Below are 24,365 nucleotides of genomic sequence, written 5' to 3' on the forward strand. Positions count from 1 at the left end.
CTATCGTTCTGTATGTAACGAAGCACTGGGCACCAGGCAGCGAGGAACCCCCAACACGTGCGAATGCATGCTGTATACCTGATGGGCGATGGACACCACCTCTTAAGATGGCTATACAGAGACGTCAGGGCACACGCAGGGACCTCCCTCACAACTTTTTGAGAAAAGTGGTCCAGAGACCTGGGGAAGGATTTAACGGACAAGGACTGATCCTCACTCCTTGAATACCCAAAGAAGGTGTCCCGTAATGCCAAATTCAAGTTAATACAACCTATGACTCACTACAGGGCCTACCTAACCCCCACTGTCTCAACTGCATATACCCCACTGTGTGGGTTTGTTGCCCCAGATGTAAGGCAGAGGAGGCAGACATGCTGCATATGTTTTGGACGTGTCCACGCCTTAGAGGGTTCTGGTCCAAGGTCTCACAAATGACAGGAAATATCACAGGAATCCCCAACTTGGACACAGTGGAGCGCTGTATACTAGGACTATACCGCGCCTTAAATCACAAAAAGTTTAGCTCAGATTTCCTGACCAATAGGAAAGTGCTCCATCACAATGAGATGGAAATCGGCTCTCCCCCCTACAGTATTCACTTGGCATGGAGAGACGGCCCGCTGGGGTTGAGCAGAAAGCGCAGTCATTAGAAGGGAGAAAACCGTGGGTTGCAAAAAACACCGATCTCCATGTAATGGAACCTGATGCTGGAGGCATTAAAGGCCATTGACACCCCTATACCACACCGTGCGTAGTGCAGATGTCCCTCCCCCCAACTCGAGGCAGGATGGTCTCCCCCATCCCCTATCTAATACGGGCCCCGTCAAATTGAGCTGCACCCCTATGACTGAGATCTCCACATGACAAATACAGTGGAACAAGGCTGAATCCTGGGTCCCAATTATCTCAACCGGGCGTGAACCAGACCAGAGGGAGGGGGGTGGATAGTTTGGGATTGTTTTGTTTTTACTTAACTCTAATGGACAATTAACCAGTGGAACAGCTGTTTTAATTGGTTGATATTAAAATGTCAATATCCTGAATGAGTTATTATCTGTATCCTGAATGTTACATGTAAGTATAACTATGTTCAAGTACACTCGCTCTACGTCACAATGTCTATGTAACAGTTGTATAATGACAGTTTTGTTTTTTCTGTGCACTCAAATTTCACTGATAATCCAAAATTCACTTAGTTCGTTGTGTGCTACTGCATCCGTTACACTGTGTCGAACAGTGCCAAATATCGTACACATCTACATGGGTCAGGCAAGTCAGTCCCTTGGATGTGTGCACCTTTACTTGAAACCAAACTTTTCTTAACTCTATTCCATGTGTTTCAAAAACAAAACTCTGATACTTGTTTGATTAAATATTATTCCATGAATTTAGTAATTCATTTGTTCAATTGATATTTCGTTTGTTCATGATTCCATCTTGTTTTAATCAGAACGCAGTGCTTTTTACAAAATCCAATGCATTTCGGGTAGCCTATCGACCCTTCCTCAGGGGGTCTATAAGATAAATACAAGAAAACCAGATCAGAACAATACTCCATTCTCAACAGTGTTTCATATGCAAAAAGGTTCTTAAGCATAATCCAGGCAAAAACTAATTTATGGCGCAAGGGTGTGGAATCGTGCGCCATGAAACCGCTTGGTGAACGTGAGCTTAACAAGTTCCTTTAACATATTATAACATATCGTGAGAAATGTGCTCTCCTATATTACTTAGACTGCCCTGTCTTAGCTGTGCAGTGTGGAGGATACTAAAATAATGAAATCATCGCTAGCCCCGCTCTCCGGAACCACCCAGGGGTCTCACAAATCTGTCATCTTCTCGCATGGTTCCTGAGAAGCGGGACTTGCGATAATTTCATTCTTTTAGTACCCTTAAGTGCACAGAAAAAACGAAACTGTCATTATACCTTACTGTCTAACCCTTTCTTGGTGCCCCAACACAAAAATGTTTTTGGAAGAAATAGCACAAATCACAACTAACAAGTCAGAAACATTAGCCTATTCAACAGAGGAAGCAGAAGAAATGTATGGATTAATACAGGAAACCAGAGCATTTAGTCCACAAATAAGTACAGGGTCACACTTGTTATAACAGTTGGAATATGTCAGCAAAGGAGAAGTCAATCAAAGGCTGCACCCCACAACACTTTTACATTATCATAAAAATGAGCGCATCCCAAGGGGATTAAGAATTGCATTGAAACCTATGTTATGCAGACACAAAGCATTTTTAGAGAAGTTGTATCAAATCCTAAACAAATGTTCATTGGATCTGATCTTACTGATTGTGGAAGAACTATTGAATATCCTAAAAACTTTGAGGAAGAATTATCAGGGATTAAGAAAGAACCAGACAAACATGAAGATTTGAAAGAGACACTGGATGATATCAATCAAAAATTAGAAAGGTATGCTAAAGAGATACACGAAAGAAAGAGTAAGAAATATTGTCGCGATACGATAGTTTTTAGGTTAGACGAAGTGTACACATGGGCAGAGGTATACAATCAAAGAAAATGGCAACAACCAAAAGCAAATAATAGTTCTTCACAAGAATTGGGATTTCAGATACAGATGTCGTCTACAATAGAGTACCGTTGGCAAGCACTTCTATTCAACAAACAAAGACTTTGATTGTTGATAGAACAAAAAAAGCGGCTTTTTTGTCCATGAGGCCAGTGGCCAACAATGCTCCACATTCAGAAAAACAAGGAGGGGGCAAAAACAGAAAAAGAAAGAGAAACATACATTACAAGGAGCATGACCAAGACAACTTAGTGATGAATATCTCAAGTCATCAACTCACCAGGGCACAAGTAACACTAATGAATAAAGGAACCTCATTTGTGCCAGTTTACAAAAGCAACCTACATGAAACAGAAATAGCCATTTTCAAGTGTCAACGAGCTACAGACAGTGAAGTATCTCGAGAAACCAAAGAATTTAGAGCTAAGAGTACATATTGCGCCCCAGTGTCGCATAAAACTATTGATGCGTTCGAAATAGTGATCCAAACTGAAATCAGCAAAATCAACTTTACGAGTGGAACTCATGGTAACTTTTCTAAAAAAAGAATGGAGCACATTACAAGGATTGTTGGATAACGCGGATCTCACCTTCCAGAAGGCTGATAAGGGAGGTGCCCTCATATTGAAGGACACGGAGTTCCATGAAACCAGTGTGATGAATCACTTACAAGATGGAGAGACATACAGGAAACTTGAGCAAGATCCTACAAATTCCTTCCAGATAACACAAAAAAAATTAGATCACGCTTTGCAAATGAGATGGATCACAGTGAAAACATAAAAATATCTTGACATTAAATATCCTCGACGACCTCAATTTTACATGCTCCCGAAGGTGCATGAAGATGCTAAGACGCCACCATTTAGGCCAATTGTTTCAGCATGCAGCTCTATATCTGAACCGATTGGAAAATATCTAGATTGGTTCTTACAACCTTTGGTACAAAAATGGGAAACTTATATCAAGGACACAGAAACAGCAATGCTCTCGCACACACTCTCAAGGTGTAATACTAGTGGTCAGTTCATAAAAAACATAAAGCATGTGTAACATAAAATAGACAGTTGCAGAATCCCGAATGTATTTCTTAAGGTGGGTTGTTTATTGAGTCAATGACCCGCTTCGTACAGTCCACAAACAGCCGACACGTGTTTCGTCGTGTGAAGACAAGTCACAACGACTCTTCAGGGCTGGCAACAGAAAACAATGACGTATGTATAGAATTGTGTTAAATAACATATAGCACATCTCTGTAAACAGAATAGGTGACTGAATGTGACTTCTTTATACACCTCTAAAGTGCCGTTTTATCCCACCTGTTATGGTTGTGGTGGATGTGATACTGTGTAACAAAAGGAAATTGGTGCAAGAGAAAAAAAGTTATCACATTTTCTGTGTTTAAGCCAACAATTCAATTCTCTTACGACACGTTTAGTCTCTACTAATTGTGACAAGACACAAGGTGTTAATTCTGATTACAGTGGTGTGACGAGTATCATGCTCACTATCATCCATCACGAGAAGTCTCAGAGTGGGGGTGCAACTAATGTGTTCTTTTTCACACCATTATTTGATTCGTGGTTACATGCAAGTCTAAGGTTCGTGCCAAGAAAGAAAATGTAATAAATAAAAATTAATATATATATCTTTGGGAGCAAAGGAAGAAAAAGTGCCTACCTTGTGGCACAACCTGCGCTTAAGCAGGTCAAAAAAGGAAGGAATTCTTGAGAATACCGATCTGTGTGAGGAGTAAGAAAAGCACAAGAAGGGGCCAACCTGATTAGGGAATCAATATGGATGTCCAAAAGGATTTCAAGTAAGCTTACCAATGTATGAATGGTATTGCTTCTGTGGAAGATAAATCCAATGCAAGGGTTTTCAAAGAACATGAGCGTGTATCGCTGATGACAATGAGCCCACGGAGTAAAAAGGTGCTCATACAATGAACGCTGTATAAAAAGAACTGAGTGTTACGATATTATGGGCAAAGTCGAATATGGATAGACATACTCTCTCACAAAAAGTTTTTAACACTTATATGCTCTGTAACTGACTGTACCTTAATACGTGTATGTATTAGGCAGGTACCGGGGGGAATCCACTTCTTCTCTGTAGTTCAGCAATCAATATAGCGCTTTGTCTCAGCGTAATATTCTATTTTAGAAAGAGAAAAACGCGGTCCCAGACACAAAAATTAGAACAGCTCAGTAAATGCTGTCTAGTGGCTTGTTATATCGTATGACAAACTTATCTATAGTTTTCAGTATCAGCCGCGTTTGTGTGCAGCCTGACTCACCAGATACGCGGTATTCCTCCTCTTGTGGTCTCCGGTCTCCGTTTTTCGAAAGACGGACACGTGACCGGAAGGAGGAAGTGATTATAAGCTCTAAGCCTATGTGGGAAAGTAGACCGTAACACTGTTTGGATTGTCATCCATCTTGGAAATGCGAGTGGCTAGTGTTATACTCAGCCGTTATAGAATATAGTACTTGAGAATAAGTCTATGTGTAAGGGGTTGAATAGAAGATCGATGAGTAATTATGATCATATTAGACATTAGACTACATGAATAAACATCTGAGATTATGGCCGAAATCTGGATAATTATGTCCTATTAGCGACTGTGATAGTGAAACTTAATTAAGTAGAAATTGAAAATTACTGTTAGTACAGTTTATAGTTGAGGATAAAGCGGAATAGAATAATTAACAGTGATAAAATCTAAATTACATTAAAGAAACAATAGTATGTCTACCCATAAAGAGGCAGTGGAGTACATATAAGGTTCTTAGTATAACTCATGTATATGTAAGGAACATCTATGAGGTGATGCGTGGGTCCTGATGAGAAAGATGTAAGATTTTACTCGCCCAAGAAAAACTGTAATTCTGGGTCGTAGTTAAGCCCGTGTTCCACGCACTGTAAGCGCATGTTCCACATGGCTTCTTTCCGTCTCAATGTGAGTTCGCTATTGCCCCCTCTGATATTGAGAGGAATCACATCTATACCAAAGAAACGCACCTTGATGTCATCCTCCATAGGTTGGCATTCTGCAACATGTAGGGCCACTGGGTATTTAGGGTTTCTTCTTTGTATGGCTCTCATATGTTCAGCTAGTCTATCGCTCAGTGCTCTGATGGTGCTGCCCACATATATTTTGCCACATTGGCATTCAATGATATAGACTACAAATTTCGTCATGCATGTGATATTTTGTTTGATGTTATAGGTAGTTTTGTCAAACCCTTTGAAAGTTTTGGTTCCATGTTTACCCCATATACACATAAAACAGAACCCACATTTGTAGAATCCTAGGCTCCGTGTTGTGAGACAATTTTGAGCTGTGGTGTTATGGGGAACAGTAGGGCTAAGTTTATTCTTTAAAGTGTGGCCCTTTCTGTATGTGATAGCTGGCTTGTTAGGTACCCATTCTCTGAGAATAGGATCAGCTGTCAAGAGGTTCCAATGTTTATTGAAACTCTTCCTGATGGTTTGATGTAAAGCATTAAATTCAGTGATTAATCTTATTTGTTGGTCGGAGGATTTAGGCTCCGTGCGTGTCTTCAAACAATCTGGTCTTGTGATGCGTCTTACTCTTTTCTCCGCTTTGGTGGAGAAGTGTGGCTCAGGGGTTAGAGGCGGCAGACCCGGAAGCTGAGATCGGCCCTGGACCAGGGTTCAATTCCTCGCCTCGGCGGGTCTTGGGCTAAAATTCCACGGTCTCGATAATTCTCGCTCCGGTGCCTTCTCGACTCACGGGTTCACGCTCTGCGACTCTGGGCAATAGCTTGCTTAATCTCCACAACGGCCCCTCGCGGCAGGATGCCTGGCTTTCACCTTGTGGATAACCTGCCGGGGCCTCTCACAGAGGAATACCAGGACGGGTTCCTTAAGCAAGCGCCAGGATGCCCTTTGGGTGACAGGTTGCGCTATATAAGTACACCTACATTTACATTTTTGGTCACGGATTCTGTGGCATATCCTCTGCTTAGAAATCTATCTCTCATGTTACTGATGCAATTATCAAATTCAGTTTGTTCCCTGCAGTTACGTCTTGCTCTAAGGTATTCCCCATAAGGAATGGAGCGAATCTGATGTTCTGGATGAGAACTATAAGCATGAAGAATGGAATTGCAGGAAGTGGGTTTCCTATAGAGCTTACTATGTAGCTTATTATCTTTGACATAAAACTCAAGGTCCAAGAATTCCACTATATCAAGGACACCACAGCCTTTCTCAACATGGTGGACACTGAGAATATAAATAAATGGTGGTTATGTACAGTGGATGTCACCGCGCTGTACACGTCAATCCCTCACAATGAAGGTTTGGAAGCCATGGAATGGTGTTTAATAAGAAATGACTTGGATGATATGAACAATGTTTTTGTGCTAGTGCACTTTCCACTATACCATAGTTCTTTCCAATGGAAAGATATATTTTTTGGACAATGTAACGGTACATCGAAGGGATTTGCGGGGGCACCCTCCTACGCAAATATTTTCATGTCTAAGTTTGAATCCGAAAACATTCTTCAGAATCCAGACTGGACAGACTAATTGGTACTATTCAAAAGATATATCAACGATCTATTTATCATCTTGAAAGGGGAATATATTACAAGATAACATCACACATTTGCATATGTGCCACGAACGGATCAAATTTACCTACCACATTGAGAAATCACAAATAGCATTCCTGGATGTTTTGATAGCAGATGAAAATAATACCATAAAAACCAATGTGTACGTCAAAACGACAGACTGCAACAGTCCTTTGCAGTTTAAAAGCTTTCATCAAGAATCCCTAAAAAAACATTTGCCTCTGTCTCAGTTTATTCGATTAAAACACATAACTTCTAATCCTGATGTGTCAGCAATTACCAACAGGTTATGAAATATATGAAGAGAGGTTATCTGAGGAATATTCTAGAGGAATCCATTGCGAAAGTGGAACATCTAAACAGAGAAACTTTACTCACAGTGAAATCATCCAAAGAAAAGACACCGGTCTGTGTGTTAAAATAGTCCACGCAAGCTGCTAAAATCAAAAACATCATGAAGAAACATTGGGCACTTATCCAACAAGAACCAGATCTGAAACCGCTGTTTGATGAACAAATCACCTTTTGCCTTTAAAAGGTCAGGAACCTCAAAGAATACTTGTCGAGTAACAAAAAAAGAAGAGCAACAGGTCTTTAGAGGTATGCGGAGATGCGAAAATTGCACTCATTGTACCAACGTAATTACAGGGAATGAAATGACACATCCTACTAAAGACACCAATATACCATTGTTACATGCTAGCACATGTGACACTAAGAATGTGATATGTCATCAAATGCCCATGTGGCAAAATATATGTGGGACAGACCGAAAGAAAAGTGAAGATTAGAATCGCAGAACATAAAAATAATATCTGAATGAAGAATATGAAGTCTACAGTAGCCACACACTGGCTTGAAGCAGGTCATCAAATTGCGCAAGTCAGATTTACGATCTTGGAAGCTATCCAACCACGCTGTGATATGGACCCACTAAACCACTTCTGATTGCCAAATATTTTTGGATCAAGAAACTAAATTCCATGTAGCAGAATGGGATGAATGACCATATTGAGTTAGCATGCTTTCTATCAATTATAATTGTTTGATGTAATGATATGTTTTTTACATTCAATATTGCGTTTTTGTCACCCATATCCCTAAAGATCGACCAAGTCAATGTATGTGGTGTAAACATCTCTTCACATTCAGAATGTGCATATTCTCTACAGTTCTGGAATTTCACACTCTATCACATAAGGTTTTTGCATTTGTGTTTTTCAATATTGCTTTATTGTCACACATATCCCTCTCGAACGAGCAAGACAATGTAATGTGGAGTGAACACTCCTTCACGATGGTAATAGAATGCGCATACTCCGTCATAGTGTTGTAATTCCACACTTAAGTATTTTTTATAAAGGTTAAAAAAGATCATAGATAGACGCAAAGGGCATCGCTGTAACACCCAAGAAAGCACACATCGATATCGATAGAAGGGGACCCGTAACTATAGCGAGTCATGTGAAGAGGGGTAACTTTCAGTCAGGGTTATTGGCTAGCTCTGAGAACGTGAGAAAGGCGGGAAGCTACAAGAAGGAAGCATAATTAGCGGCGTCCGCGTGGCTTTTAAAATAGCAAAGATAGTGGCAACATCGCACTAGACGTGACTTATGCTCTTAGAGTCCTTAGAAAGTTAGTGAGAAGACGACATTGCAAGAGTTCGGGGTGGTTACTGAGAGCGGGGCTAGTGGCGCTTTGACGACTTTAATATTGTTCTCATTGCACAGCTAAGAAGTTTGCAAAGTAATGCAAGAAGATGAGATTTGCGAGACCCCTGGGTGGTTCCTGAGAGCGGGGCTAGCGTTGATTTAATTATTTTAGTATCCTCCACACTACACAGCTAAGACTGGGCAGTCTACGTAATATAGAAGAGTACATTTCTCACAATACCACACCCTTGCACCATAAATTAGTTTTTGCCCGGATTATGCTTAAGAGCCTTTTTGCATATGAAACAACACTGTTGACAATGGAGTATTGTTCTGATCTGGTTTTTGTTGTGTTTATCTTATAGACCCCTGAGGAAGGGTCGATAGGCAACCCGAAATGCATTGGGTTTTGTAAAAAGCACTGCGTTCTGATTAAAACAAGATGGAATCATGAACAAATTAAATATCAATTGAACAAATGACTGAATAAATTCATGGAATAATAATTTAATCAAACAAGTATCGGAGTTTTGTTTTTGAAGCACATGGAATCGAATTAAGAAACGTTTGGTTTCAAGTAAAGTTGCACACATCCAAGGGACTGACTTGCCCGACCCATGTAGATTTGTATGTACCAGTTGTAACAGCGCTTATGCAAGGCGCAACTTTCCATAAAATAGTTTTTTTTTTTTAAACTTGACATGCTAGAGAGTACTTTTGAATTAGCAAATGCTGCGGGAAACCACGTTGGGAAGGTGGGTGCGTTTTTAAATTATTTCTACAGTTTGATACTGAAGTTTGTTTATGAAATCGGAGTCTTAATTCGTATCCTATACATTTGTAAAAACCTACTAATTCAACTTTGGGCACTTTTCTTTGGGGTTTATTTCTACCAACCTAGATATAATGCCTCAAAATTAGCTTCTGAGATAACATTTCTGCTGTTGCATTTTTGTATGTTTACTGCTTAGTACTACCTGCACATGTAAGAATCGTTAATGAAATCCAGGACCCATATTGGACATTGCTGTGTACTAAATATCCCACTGAGAGAATCATAAGCTTTTTCGATTTCAATTGACAACACTGGTGCCTTAGGATAATCCCAGACAACACCTGTTTTAGCCTTTTAATGTTGGCCACTGTGCTGCACTTGGAATTTATCCGATTTTGGGCAGAGTGTATCAGTATCTTGCACAAGAATTCATAATCTACATTGAACATCAGGAGAAGCCTGTAAGAAGATGCGCTTGTTGCATCTTAATCCTTCTTAGAAAGGGATGCTATATTTGCCTCGTACAACGTGGTGGGCAAGGAACACTGTGCCTTAGGCACAGTAAATACTTATTAATTTAGGGAGGAGCACATCCTTGTAGGCTGCATAGAACCCCACTGGGAGTCGGTCTGACCAGGTACATTGCCTCTGGCCAACTCTTATAGCTGCCCAAACCTCCTGCACCATAATCTCAGGGCCTATGGTAATCTTAGCCTCAATGGGAAGTCCAAAAGTCAGGGCACTTCTCACACAGTGTATTTTTTGCACCTCTGGAGTCTCGTCAGATATGTGTAAACCTTGGTAGTACGTTTTAAACACGTCCTTAATCTCTGTCTGGCTGTAGACCATTAGATCATCCTTCTTACAAATCTTTAGGATTTGGAAGTTTCTCTTAACTTAATTATCAACCATGCCTATAGTCTCCTTGCATTTTCTTTTTCTGTGCGTGCCTTTGCTAGGTAACTTTTGTTATCATATCCCTTGTTCCATTTTAACAATGTTAGTAGCTTTTTTCCCTCTTCTTCCTGGGGTGTCCAATCTTAACCAGCTCCTGCAAAACTTCTCTCTAGGGTGTTCGAAAGCGGCTCCTGTCTGGTGACATCCTCTCTGGTATGAGACAGAGCTCTTGAGGCGGAAGCCGAGAGCAAGAATTTTCAATTTTTAAAAGACTACTTTTTAAATATTGCTACTGTATAATTCTGTGTTTTTAAAACTCATCTTACCGCTTGCTCCCCTGGTGATTGCCTCCCCGCGCAGCCGAGTCAGGCGCTGATGCGGGTTGCAGGACAACCGCTGTGACCCCCCGGGCACCGCCCACTGACACAGGCCACACCCCCTCTCTCTGATATATAAGAATGTGCTGCCTCAGGAAGCGCAGCGGACGGGCGCAGCGGGCGCGCCGGCGGTGCGCCGAAGGTGCACCAAAGGCCAGCCCGTCTGCGCCCGTCCGCGACCAGACGGGACCAGGAGCCACTACCCCTGCCCCCCACATCACCCAGGTCAGGACGTACAGCTCGGCGGCCATCCATAACATAGGAAATACAACCGCTGCACACTGTACACATTCCTACCCACCAGCTGAACTCCCCTCTCGCTGCCCCGAATGTAAACATCCCTTCCACAGCACTACGTCGCCAGCCACGACGCAGTAATATCACATGTATGTGCTAAATTGCCGGTCACTACCGAGGCACAGCACACAAATTGCCCTGCTACTAGAGGAGTGCAATCCGGACGCCATCTTCCTGACGGAGACATGGCTTACGTCTCATTCGGAGCCAGATATAGTCTCAGCCCTACCCTCTGGTTTTCAAATTTACAGACTAGACCGGATAAAGGGGAGAGGTGGAGGCCTGGCTATCATTCTAAAAGACCAGTATCGCTGTCGCACTACAACTGAAACTATTCCTGAGTGCGAGAGCCTAGCATTCAGCATAGACTTCACTGCGAACAGCTCCTTCTCCGGCACTCTGATATATCGCCCCCCAGAACCGGCTAAGCTGTTTCATAGATCTCTCCCAGACATCATAGCCAATCGAATCCTGACCTCCGCCAATTACACGGTCCTAGGAGGTCTTAATTTCCATTTCAATTCCCTCACAGATCACACTGCTAGGGAACTAACAGATGATCTAGCAGCCCTACAGTTAACCCAGCTGTTTACAGCCCCCACCCATGAAAAGGGTAACCTCCTTGACCCGATTTTTAGCAATTGCACCGAGTTGGTGGTTGGGCAACCCGCTCGCCTCCCATGGTCGGACCATTTTTTAGTCCCACTTACCTGGCTCACCGGCAAGACCCCCCTACCCACTCCCCAAATCATAACTAAGAGAAACTGGAAAAAACTACCTATAGAGTCCTGGATAACTAACCTAGAATCCACCCGCCCACCCTCCTGTACAGACCCCAATCTAGCAAACAGGAACTATGAGGGTTGGATCAGGGACTCTTTGGATACGATTCTCCCTCTCCGGAGATCTATACCAAAGAGGCTGCACAAATCAGCACCCTGGTTCTCAGACACTTTGAGAGATCAAAAACGCCTCTGCAGGAAACGAGAGAGAGCGTGGCGACTAGACTTCCTACCTGATAAAAAGTCCCAAAACAAAGAGGCAATCAAGACCTATAGAGACGGGGTCAGGGCGGCCCAGGCCACCTACTTTGCAGACAAAATTATGGAAGCCAAATCCAAACCCAAGGAAATTTTTCACTTAGTAAAAAAATGCACTAAAGTGAACACGGCTCCCCCCTTGATAAAAACACAAGAACAGTGTAATGAACTAGCGGACTTCTTTCACAATAAAGTCACCCAGATCTACTCCTCCTTCCCGACAGCAGCCACTAATCCAGGAGCACCCAACCAAACTTTTTCGAGTCACCCCACCCCCCGAGACCAGCCAAATCTGGAACACTTCCCCCCATTAGACCTTGACAGCCTTCATCAACTGGCACGCCAAGTTAAATCTGGCTCTCCCCGTGACCCAGCTCCACCGGAGATATTGCTCCAGGCAAGCCAAGCCACCCTCCCCGTGGTTCTGGATCTACTTAACTCCTCCATCTCCTCCTGTACAGTACCCATTGGATGGAAGAGAGCAATGGTACGAGCACTGTTAAAAAAAAACAATCTCAACCCAGAAGACCACTCCAGTTACCGCCCAATTTCACTACTCCCCTGGGTAAGTAAGGTCCTGGAGAAGTATATAAACATCCAGCTAGTCCAATTCCTTGAAAACAACCTGCTTTTAGACCCAACCCAGGCAGGATTCAGACCCAAGCATGGTACTGAAACCGCCTTGCTTGCGGTCACTGAAGAAACGCGAAGGATACTAGATCAGGGAGGATCAGTGGCAGTGATCCTCCTTGACCTAAGTGCAGCCTTTGATACGGTCAGCTATGCCACCTTGCTGAACCGTCTATGTAACATCGGTGTCACAGGCGATGCTTTAAGGTGGTTTGATTCTTTCCTGAACAACAGATCTTTTCAGATCTTTGACGGGGATACAGTATCAGCCAGAAAATCACTAAGCTGTGGGGTGCCGCAGGGCTCTTCTTTAAGCCCTGCGCTGTTCAACATATATATGAAACCACTGGCTGGGGTCGTCGAACCATACAGTATCAAAATCATATCGTATGCTGACGATACCCAGCTAGTGGTATCATTGGCTCAAGAGGGTACCAGACAAACTTCGGAAGGCTTGATGAAATGTCTAGAGGACGTCAAGGAGTGGATGACATGCTCCTCCCTAAAACTTACTGGAGACAAAACTGAGCTCATGCTCCTGGGCTCAATATCACCAGTATCTTTCATCTCCCTATGGCCTCCGTGCCTGGGCACCCCTCCTACCCCCAAGGAAAGTGTAAAAAGCCTAGGAGTATGGCTTGACAAAAGTCTCTCCTTCTCCACTCAGGCCACTAAGCTATCCGCCACTTGTTTTGGCCTACTTAGAACATTGAGGAAAGTTCTACCTCTTCTGCCAATGGAAGCCAAACAAGTGGCAGTACAAGGCCTGATTCAGTCCCGGCTAGACTCGAACAACGCCCTATACGTGGGAGCCCCCGAGATGACCTTACGTAAGCTACAGGTGGTACAGAACTGTGCAGCCCGCACCCTGCTACAGATACCACGAACTCAGTCAGCCAGACCCGCACTAAACAGCCTACACTGGCTGCCAGTGAGGCAGAGAGTGGCATTCAAAGCACTATGCATTGCCCACCGGGCCTTCTGGAAGACAGGCCCAGCAATCAATGACAACCTAGTCACCCACTACCACCCGAAGAGAAACCTTCGATCTACGGAGGCCTTCCTGGCCGTGGTACCCAAAGTAAGGAGAGCCAGGACCGGAGGAAGGATGTTCTCCCTAAACACCTCTAAGTTGTGGAACTCACTTCCCTTACAACTCCGGACTAACTCGAACCTACTCTCTTTCCGCAAACAATTGAAGACCTATCTGTTTGCAAGGTCCACCAAGCTCTAAACCCTCTCCGCAATACCCAGTTCTGTCTTCATGCTTCAGCGCTTGGACGCCCATTGGGCAGCAATCGCGCTATACAAAAATCAATACAATACAATCCTTACGTGGCCCATTATTACAGATTTGAAGGCTTCCCATTCTATCAACATCGATGATGCAGTGGTGGCATTGCATTTTAAGTGAAATAGTTCTGTATTGTTTTCCCTAGAGTGCCTTTAAAGTATGGGTCCACTAATAATTCCACGTTCAACTTCCAGTTTGGCATGACCGTCCTGGGAGTATGCCAGTTACCAGCCAAGAGTAGAGGATTGTGGTTCAAGTACGTTGTGGGTAGATATTTAATATATATGACATTAAAATGAATATGGCCCAAACTGAATTATTCTCCAAGCACAATCTGATCCCCCAGCCTCCACCCTCTCATCTGTTTGAATATTCTCATTAGTTCTATTACAAGAGAAACAATAAGAAAAAAACATAACTTTATAACCAAAAACACAATCCCAAACATATTGCTACTGTACCCCTGGCACAGCTCTCCAACAGGCCAAGACAGTATATGCTGTGGGGGAAGATGAAGGGGATGGGGAAGACAGGCCGCCACCAGAAAGAAAGAAGTTCATTCTATTGACCTGTTGGACCCTTATCCAACCGCTCCAATAACATTGTTTGGTGGCACACATTTCTTTACCACCATGCCTTTACTACGAGATTTCTTGGTATAGGCATGAATGGTAAAGGAATATGTGTGGCTAAGGTCTCCACTACCCTGCCTCTCCCCGAACACCCAACCCTGCCCTGTGCTGTCCCTTAAACTACTTGAACCACCTCCACTGCACTAAAACCCCGGCCCCACAACACTAAAAACTACCCATTCCCCTCCCACTGCCCTAAGGCGTAAATCTGTATACTGCCCCAACCCCTTCCACTGCCCTAAAACCTACCCCACACTACCCCGACCCCCACGCTGTCCCTTAAACTACCCCAAGCCCTTCCACTGCACCCTAAAATTTGTCCCTGACCCCCTCCCAGCCCTAAAAACGACCTCCACTCCCTATTCTCCTTCCACTACCCTAAGGCCTAAAACCCTACACTACCCCTCCCCACGTGCTGTCCCTTAAACTACCCCAACCCTTTCCACTACCCTAAAACGTACCCCTCCAGCCCTAAAACAAAAACCCCAGCTCACTTACCTCACTGCGGCGTCTTCCTCCTTCCGTCTTCCAGCAGCTAGACCGTGCACTCCCTTAACCACACATATGCGTGGTTACAGCAAGGTGGTAGAGCTTGCGTAGTCTTAACACTCTTGATTCAGACCGCGGTGTTCTGACTGTTTCCCCATGTCTGCCACGTTCTCGGCACTAGTTAGTTCTTCTGTTCGCATAATACAGTCTCTTCATTATTCCCGTCAGAACTTTGCTTCAAGGCAGTCGCAGCAACAGTGTGTTACATATTGTTCCTGACCTGTTGTCTCGAGGGTGCACCCCCCTTCTATGATAGCTGTAATTTTCCTATCAGAGCTTTGCAGGGTCTTTGTTTTAAAGCACCTTTTCCTCTATATCCTATTTGATCAGCCAATCCCACACTTTTTTCAGGGTCAATGAAAAATGGGGATTTTCCATCTACTTGAATCCTCAGTTTGACTGGGAACTGTAAGGTATCCTCAGGTCCCAAGTCTTTTCTTCGCACTCACATATAAAGTTCTCCGTCTCTGTGCTGATGCAGTAGTGCCTGGGAATAATGAGACCCTTGCATTTTCCACTGTGAATGGGTCAGTCGAATGTGCTTTACGCAGAATAAAACTGCGGTCTATATTGTAGCAGTCATGCTACCTCTGACCTTGGGGGTTGGCTGAGGAGAAGGTGTAAAGGGATGGGGTGTGCTGGTACCCAAAATGCCCTTTTCAGCCTTTAGACCAGTCCTTAGTGCCACCACCTCCTGCCGCCAACTCTCCTGAAAGGATATCATTGAGATGTCTTCTGTCTTCGTAGGCAGACCCACTACCCTGATATGCTAATGTTATTTCTTCTGGCTTGGCTATCCTGATCCTCCATTCTATTTGCCAGCACATGCATTTGGCCATTCAAATCTGTTAATTGCGTCTTTGAAGTCATCTTATGTGGGAGTCAACGCCTTTACTGATAACTACTTTTCGGACTTGCTCTGCTATTATTCTATGACCATCGCTTAGCAGACCAAGGTCTACTAATCTGGAGTCTACCTTGATTTCCACTAAATCCCTGGTGGGTCCCAATGGCTACCTTCATGGCATCTAAATTGTCCCCAGCCTACTGTTGTAGCTTCACACTGGGACACTGTGCTGCTGGGTTATTACTCCACTCCTCTGAAGCGTCTGAGGGAAGGGGCGGGGTCTCCTCTCCGTGCATATGTGACCTGTCCATTCTATAGTAATGTCTCTCTATGGTTGGACCCCTCTGTGACGATCAGGTAGGCAGTGGGATGGAACGTGGTCCAAGTCTTACCTAGATTGGGGCTTTTAGCTTGATCGCATCCACTTGTGTGTCGCCCCCACTACCCCCCCCCCCCCCCCCCCCCCCTCCACTTCTGCTAATGGGAACAAGAACCCTTAGTTATGTAGAGAGGATGCAGGTATCCATGCTCCCCGCTGCCCCCTGCCCTATTTGTTGTTGTTTAGTACAGAATCCTCTCTGTCAAGAGGATGAGCAGTCCTGCCTTTCACCCTGAGAGGCCCAAGTTAGCCACTGCATGCACATCTGTTCAGAGTCTAGTCAGCAGCTCACATTAGTCCAAGTCCCAAATTCGTTGTCTTTCTGGCACCTACTCTGCACGATTCCAGTATCTTTCCCAGGGGAAATCCCTCTCACTCTGAACAACCCTATATTCAGCGCAGTTACAGCATGTTACATCCAAATCTCTACCAGTCTCTTTTGGTGTCTGGTGCAGGGCAAGTTGGCCTCAGCCCAGCATATGGCCTCAGGGCAACACCCACACCAGCACTCACTTGTTCAGCATTTCCCAAGGCTCAACCCAGAAGAGAACTGACCAGTTCAGTTGAGGGCATACTGTTTCTCTATCTTTTCCTGGAACCACCCAAGTCCCTATTAAATCTGTGTCTGCACTGTCACCTTTGCAGCCAAGTTGATTCTGCTGGTTCATTAACAGCAGTGCCAAACGTTTCTACGCTGAGCCATGAAGAAGCCCCACTCCAACAGCTATCCAAAGATCTCTGTTGTGCGAGACTCTGGTCCCACACAGCTTTTCCTGCGATGTACTTGTCCACAGCCAACAGGATTGTCCAGACTCTCCCTCATGGTGGTGATTCATCAATTGTTGCCTCGATTATTGTTATTATTATTATCAGCACCCTGGTTCTCAGACACTTTGAGAGATCAAAAACGCCTCTGCAGGAAACGAGAGAGAGCGTGGCGACTAGACTTCCTACCTGATAAAAAGTCCCAAAACAAAGAGGCAATCAAGACCTATAGAGACGGGGTCAGGGCGGCCCAGGCCACCTACTTTGCAGACAAAATTATGGAAGCCAAATCCAAACCCAAGGAAATTTTTCACTTAGTAAAAAAATGCACTAAAGTGAACACGGCTCCCCCCTTGATAAAAACACAAGAACAGTGTAATGAACTAGCGGACTTCTTTCACAATAAAGTCACCCAGATCTACTCCTCCTTCCCGACAGCAGCCACTAATCCAGGAGCACCCAACCAAACTTTTTCGAGTCACCCCACCCCCCCAGACCAGCCAAATCTGGAACACTTCCCCCCATTAGACCTTGACAGCCTTCATCAACTGGCACGCCAAGTTAAATCTGGCTCTCCCCGTGACCCAGCTCCACCGGAGATATTGCTCCAGGCAAGCCAAGCCACCCTCCCCGTGGTTCTGGATCTACTTAACTCCTCCATCTCCTCCTGTACAGTACCCATTGGATGGAAGAGAGCAATGGTACGAGCACTGTTAAAAAAAAACAATCTCAACCCAGAAGACCACTCCAGTTACCGCCCAATTTCACTACTCCCCTGGGTAAGTAAGGTCCTGGAGAAGTATATAAACATCCAGCTAGTCCAATTCCTTGAAAACAACCTGCTTTTAGACCCAACCCAGACAGGATTCAGACCCAAGCATGGTACTGAAACCGCCTTGCTTGCGGTCACCGAAGAAACGCGAAGGATACTAGATCAGGGAGGATCAGTGGCAGTGATCCTCCTTGACCTAAGTGCAGCCTTTGATACGGTCAGCTATGCCACCTTGCTGAACCGTCTATGTAACATCGGTGTCACAGGCGATGCTTTAAGGTGGTTTGATTCTTTCCTGAACAACAGATCTTTTCAGATCTTTGACGGGGATACAGTATCAGCCAGAAAATCACTAAGCTGTGGGGTGCCGCAGGGCTCTTCTTTAAGCCCTGCGCTGTTCAACATATATATGAAACCACTGGCTGGGGTCGTCGAACCATACAGTATCAAAATCATATCGTATGCTGACGATACCCAGCTAGTGGTATCATTGACTCTCCTGAAAGGATATCATTGAGATGTCTTCTGTCTTCGTAGGCAGACCCACTACCCTGATATGCTAATGTTATTTCTTCTGGCTTGGCTATCCTGATCCTCCATTCTATTTGCCAGCACATGCATTTGGCCATTCAAATCTGTTAATTGCGTCTTTGAAGTCATCTTATGTGGGAGTCAACGCCTTTACTGATAACTACTTTTCGGACTTGCTCTGCTATTATTCTATGACCATCGCTTAGCAGACCAAGGTCTACTAATCTGGAGTCTACCTTGATTTCCACTAAATCCCTGGTGGGTCCCAATGGCTACCTTCATGGCATCTAAATTGTCCCCAGCCTACTGTTGTAGCTTCACACTGGGACACTGTGCTGCTGGGTTATTACTCCACTCCTCTGAAGCGTCTGAGGGAAGGGGCGGGGTCTCCTCTCCGTGCATATGTGACCTGTCCATTCTATAGTAATGTCTCTCTATGGTTGGACCCCTCTGTGACGATCAGGTAGGCAGTGGGATGGAACGTGGTCCAAGTCTTACCTAGATTGGGGCTTTTAGCTTGATTGCATCAACTTGTGTGTCGCCCCCACTACCCCCCCCCCCCTCCACTTCTGCTAATGGGAACAAGAACCCTTAGTTATGTAGAGAGGATGCAGGTATCCATGCTCCCCGCTGCCCCCTGCCCTATTTGTTGTTGTTTAGTACAGAATCCTCTCTGTCAAGAGGATGAGCAGTCCTGCCTTTCACCCTGAGAGGCCCAAGTTAGCCACTGCATGCACATCTGTTCAGAGTCTAGTCAGCAGCTCACATTAGTCCAAGTCCCAAATTCGTTGTCTTTCTGGCACCTACTCTGCACGATTCCAGTATCTTTCCCAGGGGAAATCCCTCTCACTCTGAACAACCCTATATTCAGCGCAGTTACAGCATGTTACATCCAAATCTCTACCAGTCTCTTTTGGTGTCTGGTGCAGGGCAAGTTGGCCTCAGCCCAGCATATGGCCTCAGGGCAACACCCACACCAGCACTCACTTGTTCAGCATTTCCCAAGGCTCAACCCAGAAGAGAACTGACCAGTTCAGTTGAGGGCATACTGTTTCTCTATCTTTTCCTGGAACCACCCAAGTCCCTATTAAATCTGTGTCTGCACTGTCACCTTTGCAGCCAAGTTGATTCTGCTGGTTCATTAACAGCAGTGCCAAACGTTTCTACGCTGAGCCATGAAGAAGCCCCACTCCAACAGCTATCCAAAGATCTCTGTTGTGCGAGACTCTGGTCCCACACAGCTTTTCCTGCGATGTACTTGTCCACAGCCAACAGGATTGTCCAGACTCTCCCTCATGGTGGTGATTCATCAATTGTTGCCTCGATTATTGTGGACTATGTCATCATTTCACTAACTGCCGACAGATAATTTCACTGGTTAGGGCTAGGGGCGGATTCTGTCAAATCAGTAATTTGAGAATACTGGAAATTTTAACCATCATTGACAACACTCCTGGCACCCTGAACAGCCAAAAAATACTGGAAACCACCCCAGGACCAAGAGCAGCACTAAGGAGGATCCTGGCGTTGAAAATAGCAAATGGGTGTCACTCCTGTTAATTCCTGGTGCTGAAGAAGGACTGAGGCCTTCGTCCTATTGTTGACCCTCGCCCTGTTAGCTGCTTTCTCAAGAAGGACACATTTAAAATGCTCATGCTGGCCCAGTTCGATCTGCCCTGGATCCATGAGGCTGGATGTTGGCGTTGGATTTGCAGGATGCCTCGTTTCACATCTCTTTTGTGCAGTTCCATAGGCGTTACCTGCGATTCACAGAGGGCCAAGAGCAGTTTCAGTTGTCTCTGCTACTTTTCGGCAACAGAACCCTTCAGGTGTTCAGGAAAGTGATGGCAGTGGTCCCAGCACACCTTTGAAGGTTGTGAATACCAGTCTTCTCATATGTTGATGACTGGCTGCTGAAGACGGGCTCACCACATTCAGTTCACAGACTACCTCAAGACGATGGTGAGCCTCCTCCTATCTTTGGGTTTCTTGATCAATGTGCCAAAGTCGCACCTTACTCCATCTCAGACCCTCCTGTTCATTAATTAGAGCTGTTCTGGATACAGTGCTATTTTGAACTTTTCCACCATTTTAACGAGTCCAAGACATTGAGGCTATGATCTTTCAATCTCTATCCTGGTCTCTGTAAGAGTGGCTCCGAGGATCTTTGGCCTTTTGCCTCCTCCTTGTAAAGAAGGCCAGGTGGCGTAGGCGAACTAAAGTACCAGTAGCCTCAGCACCAAGGACAAGGAAACCTGCTTGATTCTATCCAGGTTTCCCAACTGCAGTAGTGGTCATGTGCCTACCTTTCGAGCTGCAGCACAACTTCCCACTACGTTTATTAACTCTCAATACAATTTTCTTTGTGGCCATTACATCCGCAGGAGTGTCTGTGAAATGCAGGCACTCTGTGGACTCAGTCTACCTCCTTTAACCCAGACAAGCTGGTTCACGGGATTTGTGCCTCCTTATTGCCGAAGATTGTAACACCCTTTCATGTAGGCTAGACCATCACTTTACCTACCTGCTCTGCACCTTCTAAGGAAGAGGAGAGACTCCATTATCTGGACCCAATTAGAGCGTTGTTGTTCAACATTGATCGAATTAGAGAGTCCTTTGTGGACGATCAACTGCTCATTAGTTACGCTAGTGCTAAGAAAGTAAAGGCAATGCAGAAGCGATTGTCTCACGATGGAGAGTGCTCTGCATAAAGATCTGTTGCGTATTGACCAGAAAGCAAACCCCTGAGGGTTTGCGTACTTACTCCACCCGAGCCAAGACTGTGACCACTACGTTAGCTCGCAGAGTCTCTGTCCTGGACATCTGTCAGGCAGTAAAATAGGAATCACTAGAATAGTTCACCAAGCACTACTGTCTGGATATTCAGGTCTTTTGGAACAGGCATTTTGTCTGTTCTATCCTGCAGGACATCTTGATCTAATCTGTTTGTATAACCACGTCCAGAGAGGTATTGCTTCGGTATTTATTGTAAAGTAAGGAATCTGCAGCTAGATCTCTTGGATAAACAAGCTACTTACCTTCTGGAATGCCTTATCTGGTAGAGACTCGATGTAGCTGCAGATTCCTCACCGACCTTCCTATCTGCCCCTCTCTGCAATCTGATTCATTAGGGTCTCCCTTCTGAGGGAATTAGTAATGCACACCAGTGTATCAGCATTGTTCGAGGCTCTGTGCTTCTGACATAGAAAGTCGCAAAAAGAAACTATCGTAAACGCACTGGGGTGGCGCCTACATAGGCAATGCGCAAGTCACTACCGGCGTGGGTGACGGATACTTGAACAGCGTCACCTAATGACTCTGCAGCTAAATATTGTTTTTACTAGAACAGATGTTACCTAAGTTAACTTGTTTGAAAGCCAAACAAAGAAATGGCTGAACAGGAGCCAACTAAAAAACCCACTGTGGAAAATATAAAGAAGCATAAGAAACCATAATGGAAAGGTTACTTTCTGCATGTAAAGCAACACAAGCTATATTAAATACAAAACACCTAACTTTGAAGTGTTTTCTTAAGTGTGCAAATGCCCCATAGTTAATGGCAGGTCTCATTTTTCAATAAAGTTTTTTTTTTTAAATATCACCTGAAGATTATTATAGTATGTTTATGTACTCATCTGTATGACTCTTAAAGCCAATGGGTGTTTAACAAATTGAATGTGTTGCTTCTTTTCAAGAGGACTTCTGTGTTTTGAAATAGTCCCTGCCAACTGCTCCTGAAAAATACAACTTATGCATTGCAACTGAAGCACTTCCTGTGATACGGAATAATACACTTAGAGCATGACACTGAGAGAGAAATATTACGCTTTGATTGACACTGAATAAAAGCAATAGTTAACCGGTGAAGACCCAAACAAGCAAAGCAGAAGCTGATGCAGGGTGCACTGTTTACATGACTTGGTTGTCAAGCAAGATCTCAAAACTATCAAGTATCACTTTTTGTTAGTGTTTAATAGGTCTGCTTTTTACTTCCCTATTCACTTTATGTAAATTAATACTGTATATCATCTGTTGAGTATGTTTTTATGTACTTTGACTTTTAACTCCCAAAAATGTGTTTAAGGGTCTTACAACTACGACATGATCAATACGGATTTACTGTATTGCAATGTGACTCCTTCAAACTATAATCACCATAATCTGTTGCTACTCATAAATGCTGTGTATGTTTTTGAAACTCGCACAGGTTCAGTCCATACTATATATAGCTATAAAAAAACTATTCAAAGCCAAAACCTTTGACCATTCCAAAGTTAAAGTGCTATATTCCTCGCCCCTCTGGTTCCTTACAGGTTTTAATATGAACATTATTTACTATTAGTAAACCTCTAGTAATTATTCTTGGAATACATATTTTGTCACTTTTTATTGTGCTTTTTTTGTAAGTACTTTGTGTTATATTTACTGCCCTTAGCTCGGCATCAGAAAAGTGTTACAGTGAAATATATACAAAGGGAAGATGTCCTTGTTCACATTTTTTCTGTTTCTATGCAGGTCCCCATGCTGATACAGCGAGTGGATGCCAGAATTTGCAGTGTGGTTTTCGAGCCTGTTGCCGCTCTGGTGAATAATTCTAAAATGCTGATTCCTCAAGCTACTTCATTCAGCTGAGCAGGAATATTTCCATGCACTTTAATACTGCACACATCCTGCATTCAATCCCTTTCTGTGTGTGATCCTTGTTGTTACTGTTCCCTTTTCTACCCCTGCAGTTGATCATTGTAATGCAGAGTGAACTGTAACAGTCCTTTTGAAATAAAATGTCACATTCTTTCATTTTGTTATGTAACATTTTATCAAATTTATTCACGCTGCTTTTATTTTTACACGGCACTTAACATATAATTGTTTTATTTTTGGCTGTAATTCAGATTCTTTTACACTTTGGTCAGATAAATGAATGCACATTATTTCATACGTTGACGTCTTAAGAAATGGAAGGAACAGTGCCCTTTGTTTGGAAGTAGCTCTACAAGCTGCTTTTATGACATACATGTAATTCTGCAGATGATCCCATTTTCAGAACTGATAATTTCAGTTTGGATAGGCTATAAATTCAAGAGCAACAATGTCATCTCATTATTAACTATGATTTATGTTTCAATTGTTTATTTGTTTAAAGTGCAAACTAATTTTGGCTGTATAGTATTAGTTAAATGTTCTGATGCTTTGAGGATTCCTAAGGGATTCGTTTCTAAACCACTTTAAAAAAGAATTGTATTGCTGTTAAATTATCTCACAAAGCTTGTTTAATGTTCCAACAACAGTTATGTTGAATTTTGAACAATTCAGATTAATACGATTCTCGGTCCTTAAGTCTGAATTACATGCAGCTTTAACAGTGGAGTCTACACCTTCAGTATAATAAAAAACAGTCCAACATCAGGTTTTTTTTGGTCCCTTATTTTCCTATGATGAATGTTACCCCTCTTTAACTTTACTGACTGTCACAATTCCTTTACATATTGTATTCTGCTGATAGCAATTAAATAATAACATGGTTTAACTTGTTTCTGACACATTGCTCCATAATATACTGCCTAGAAAATATGGGCAATTATTTCTATTGTGTCCATGTTTGCCATTGTTGCATGTGTACTGTTCACACCAGCTGAGTAAGATATGTTGCAACATAAGGATTAATACTAGATATTGTTCCAACCACTTCTTCTGCATAAACCTGATAAGCAGATCCCAAATTGTAGTTTAAAGTAATGTCTCATATCTTTACTAACAATAATTTTCTATTATA

The 24,365-nt window shown here is 43.6% G+C and overlaps 1 protein-coding gene across 1 annotated transcript in view; it reads left to right on the top strand.

Moving 5' to 3' along the window:
- FBXL5 (F-box and leucine rich repeat protein 5) overlaps window positions 1–23,998 on the top strand; it is a 322,370-nt gene extending 298,372 nt beyond the window's left edge. Inside the window, exon 11 of the mRNA XM_086964073.1 lies at window positions 23,108–23,998. Within this exon, the coding sequence (XP_086820199.1) occupies window positions 23,108–23,184 (77 nt within the window). The 3' untranslated portion in view covers window positions 23,185–23,998. The remainder of the gene's footprint in view (window positions 1–23,107) is intronic.
- The last annotated feature ends 367 nt before the right edge of the window (window positions 23,999–24,365 follow it).

This window comes from Lissotriton vulgaris, chromosome 3_2, assembly GCF_964263255.1.
Source record: "Lissotriton vulgaris chromosome 3_2, aLisVul1.2, whole genome shotgun sequence".
NCBI lineage: Eukaryota > Metazoa > Chordata > Amphibia > Caudata > Salamandridae > Lissotriton > Lissotriton vulgaris.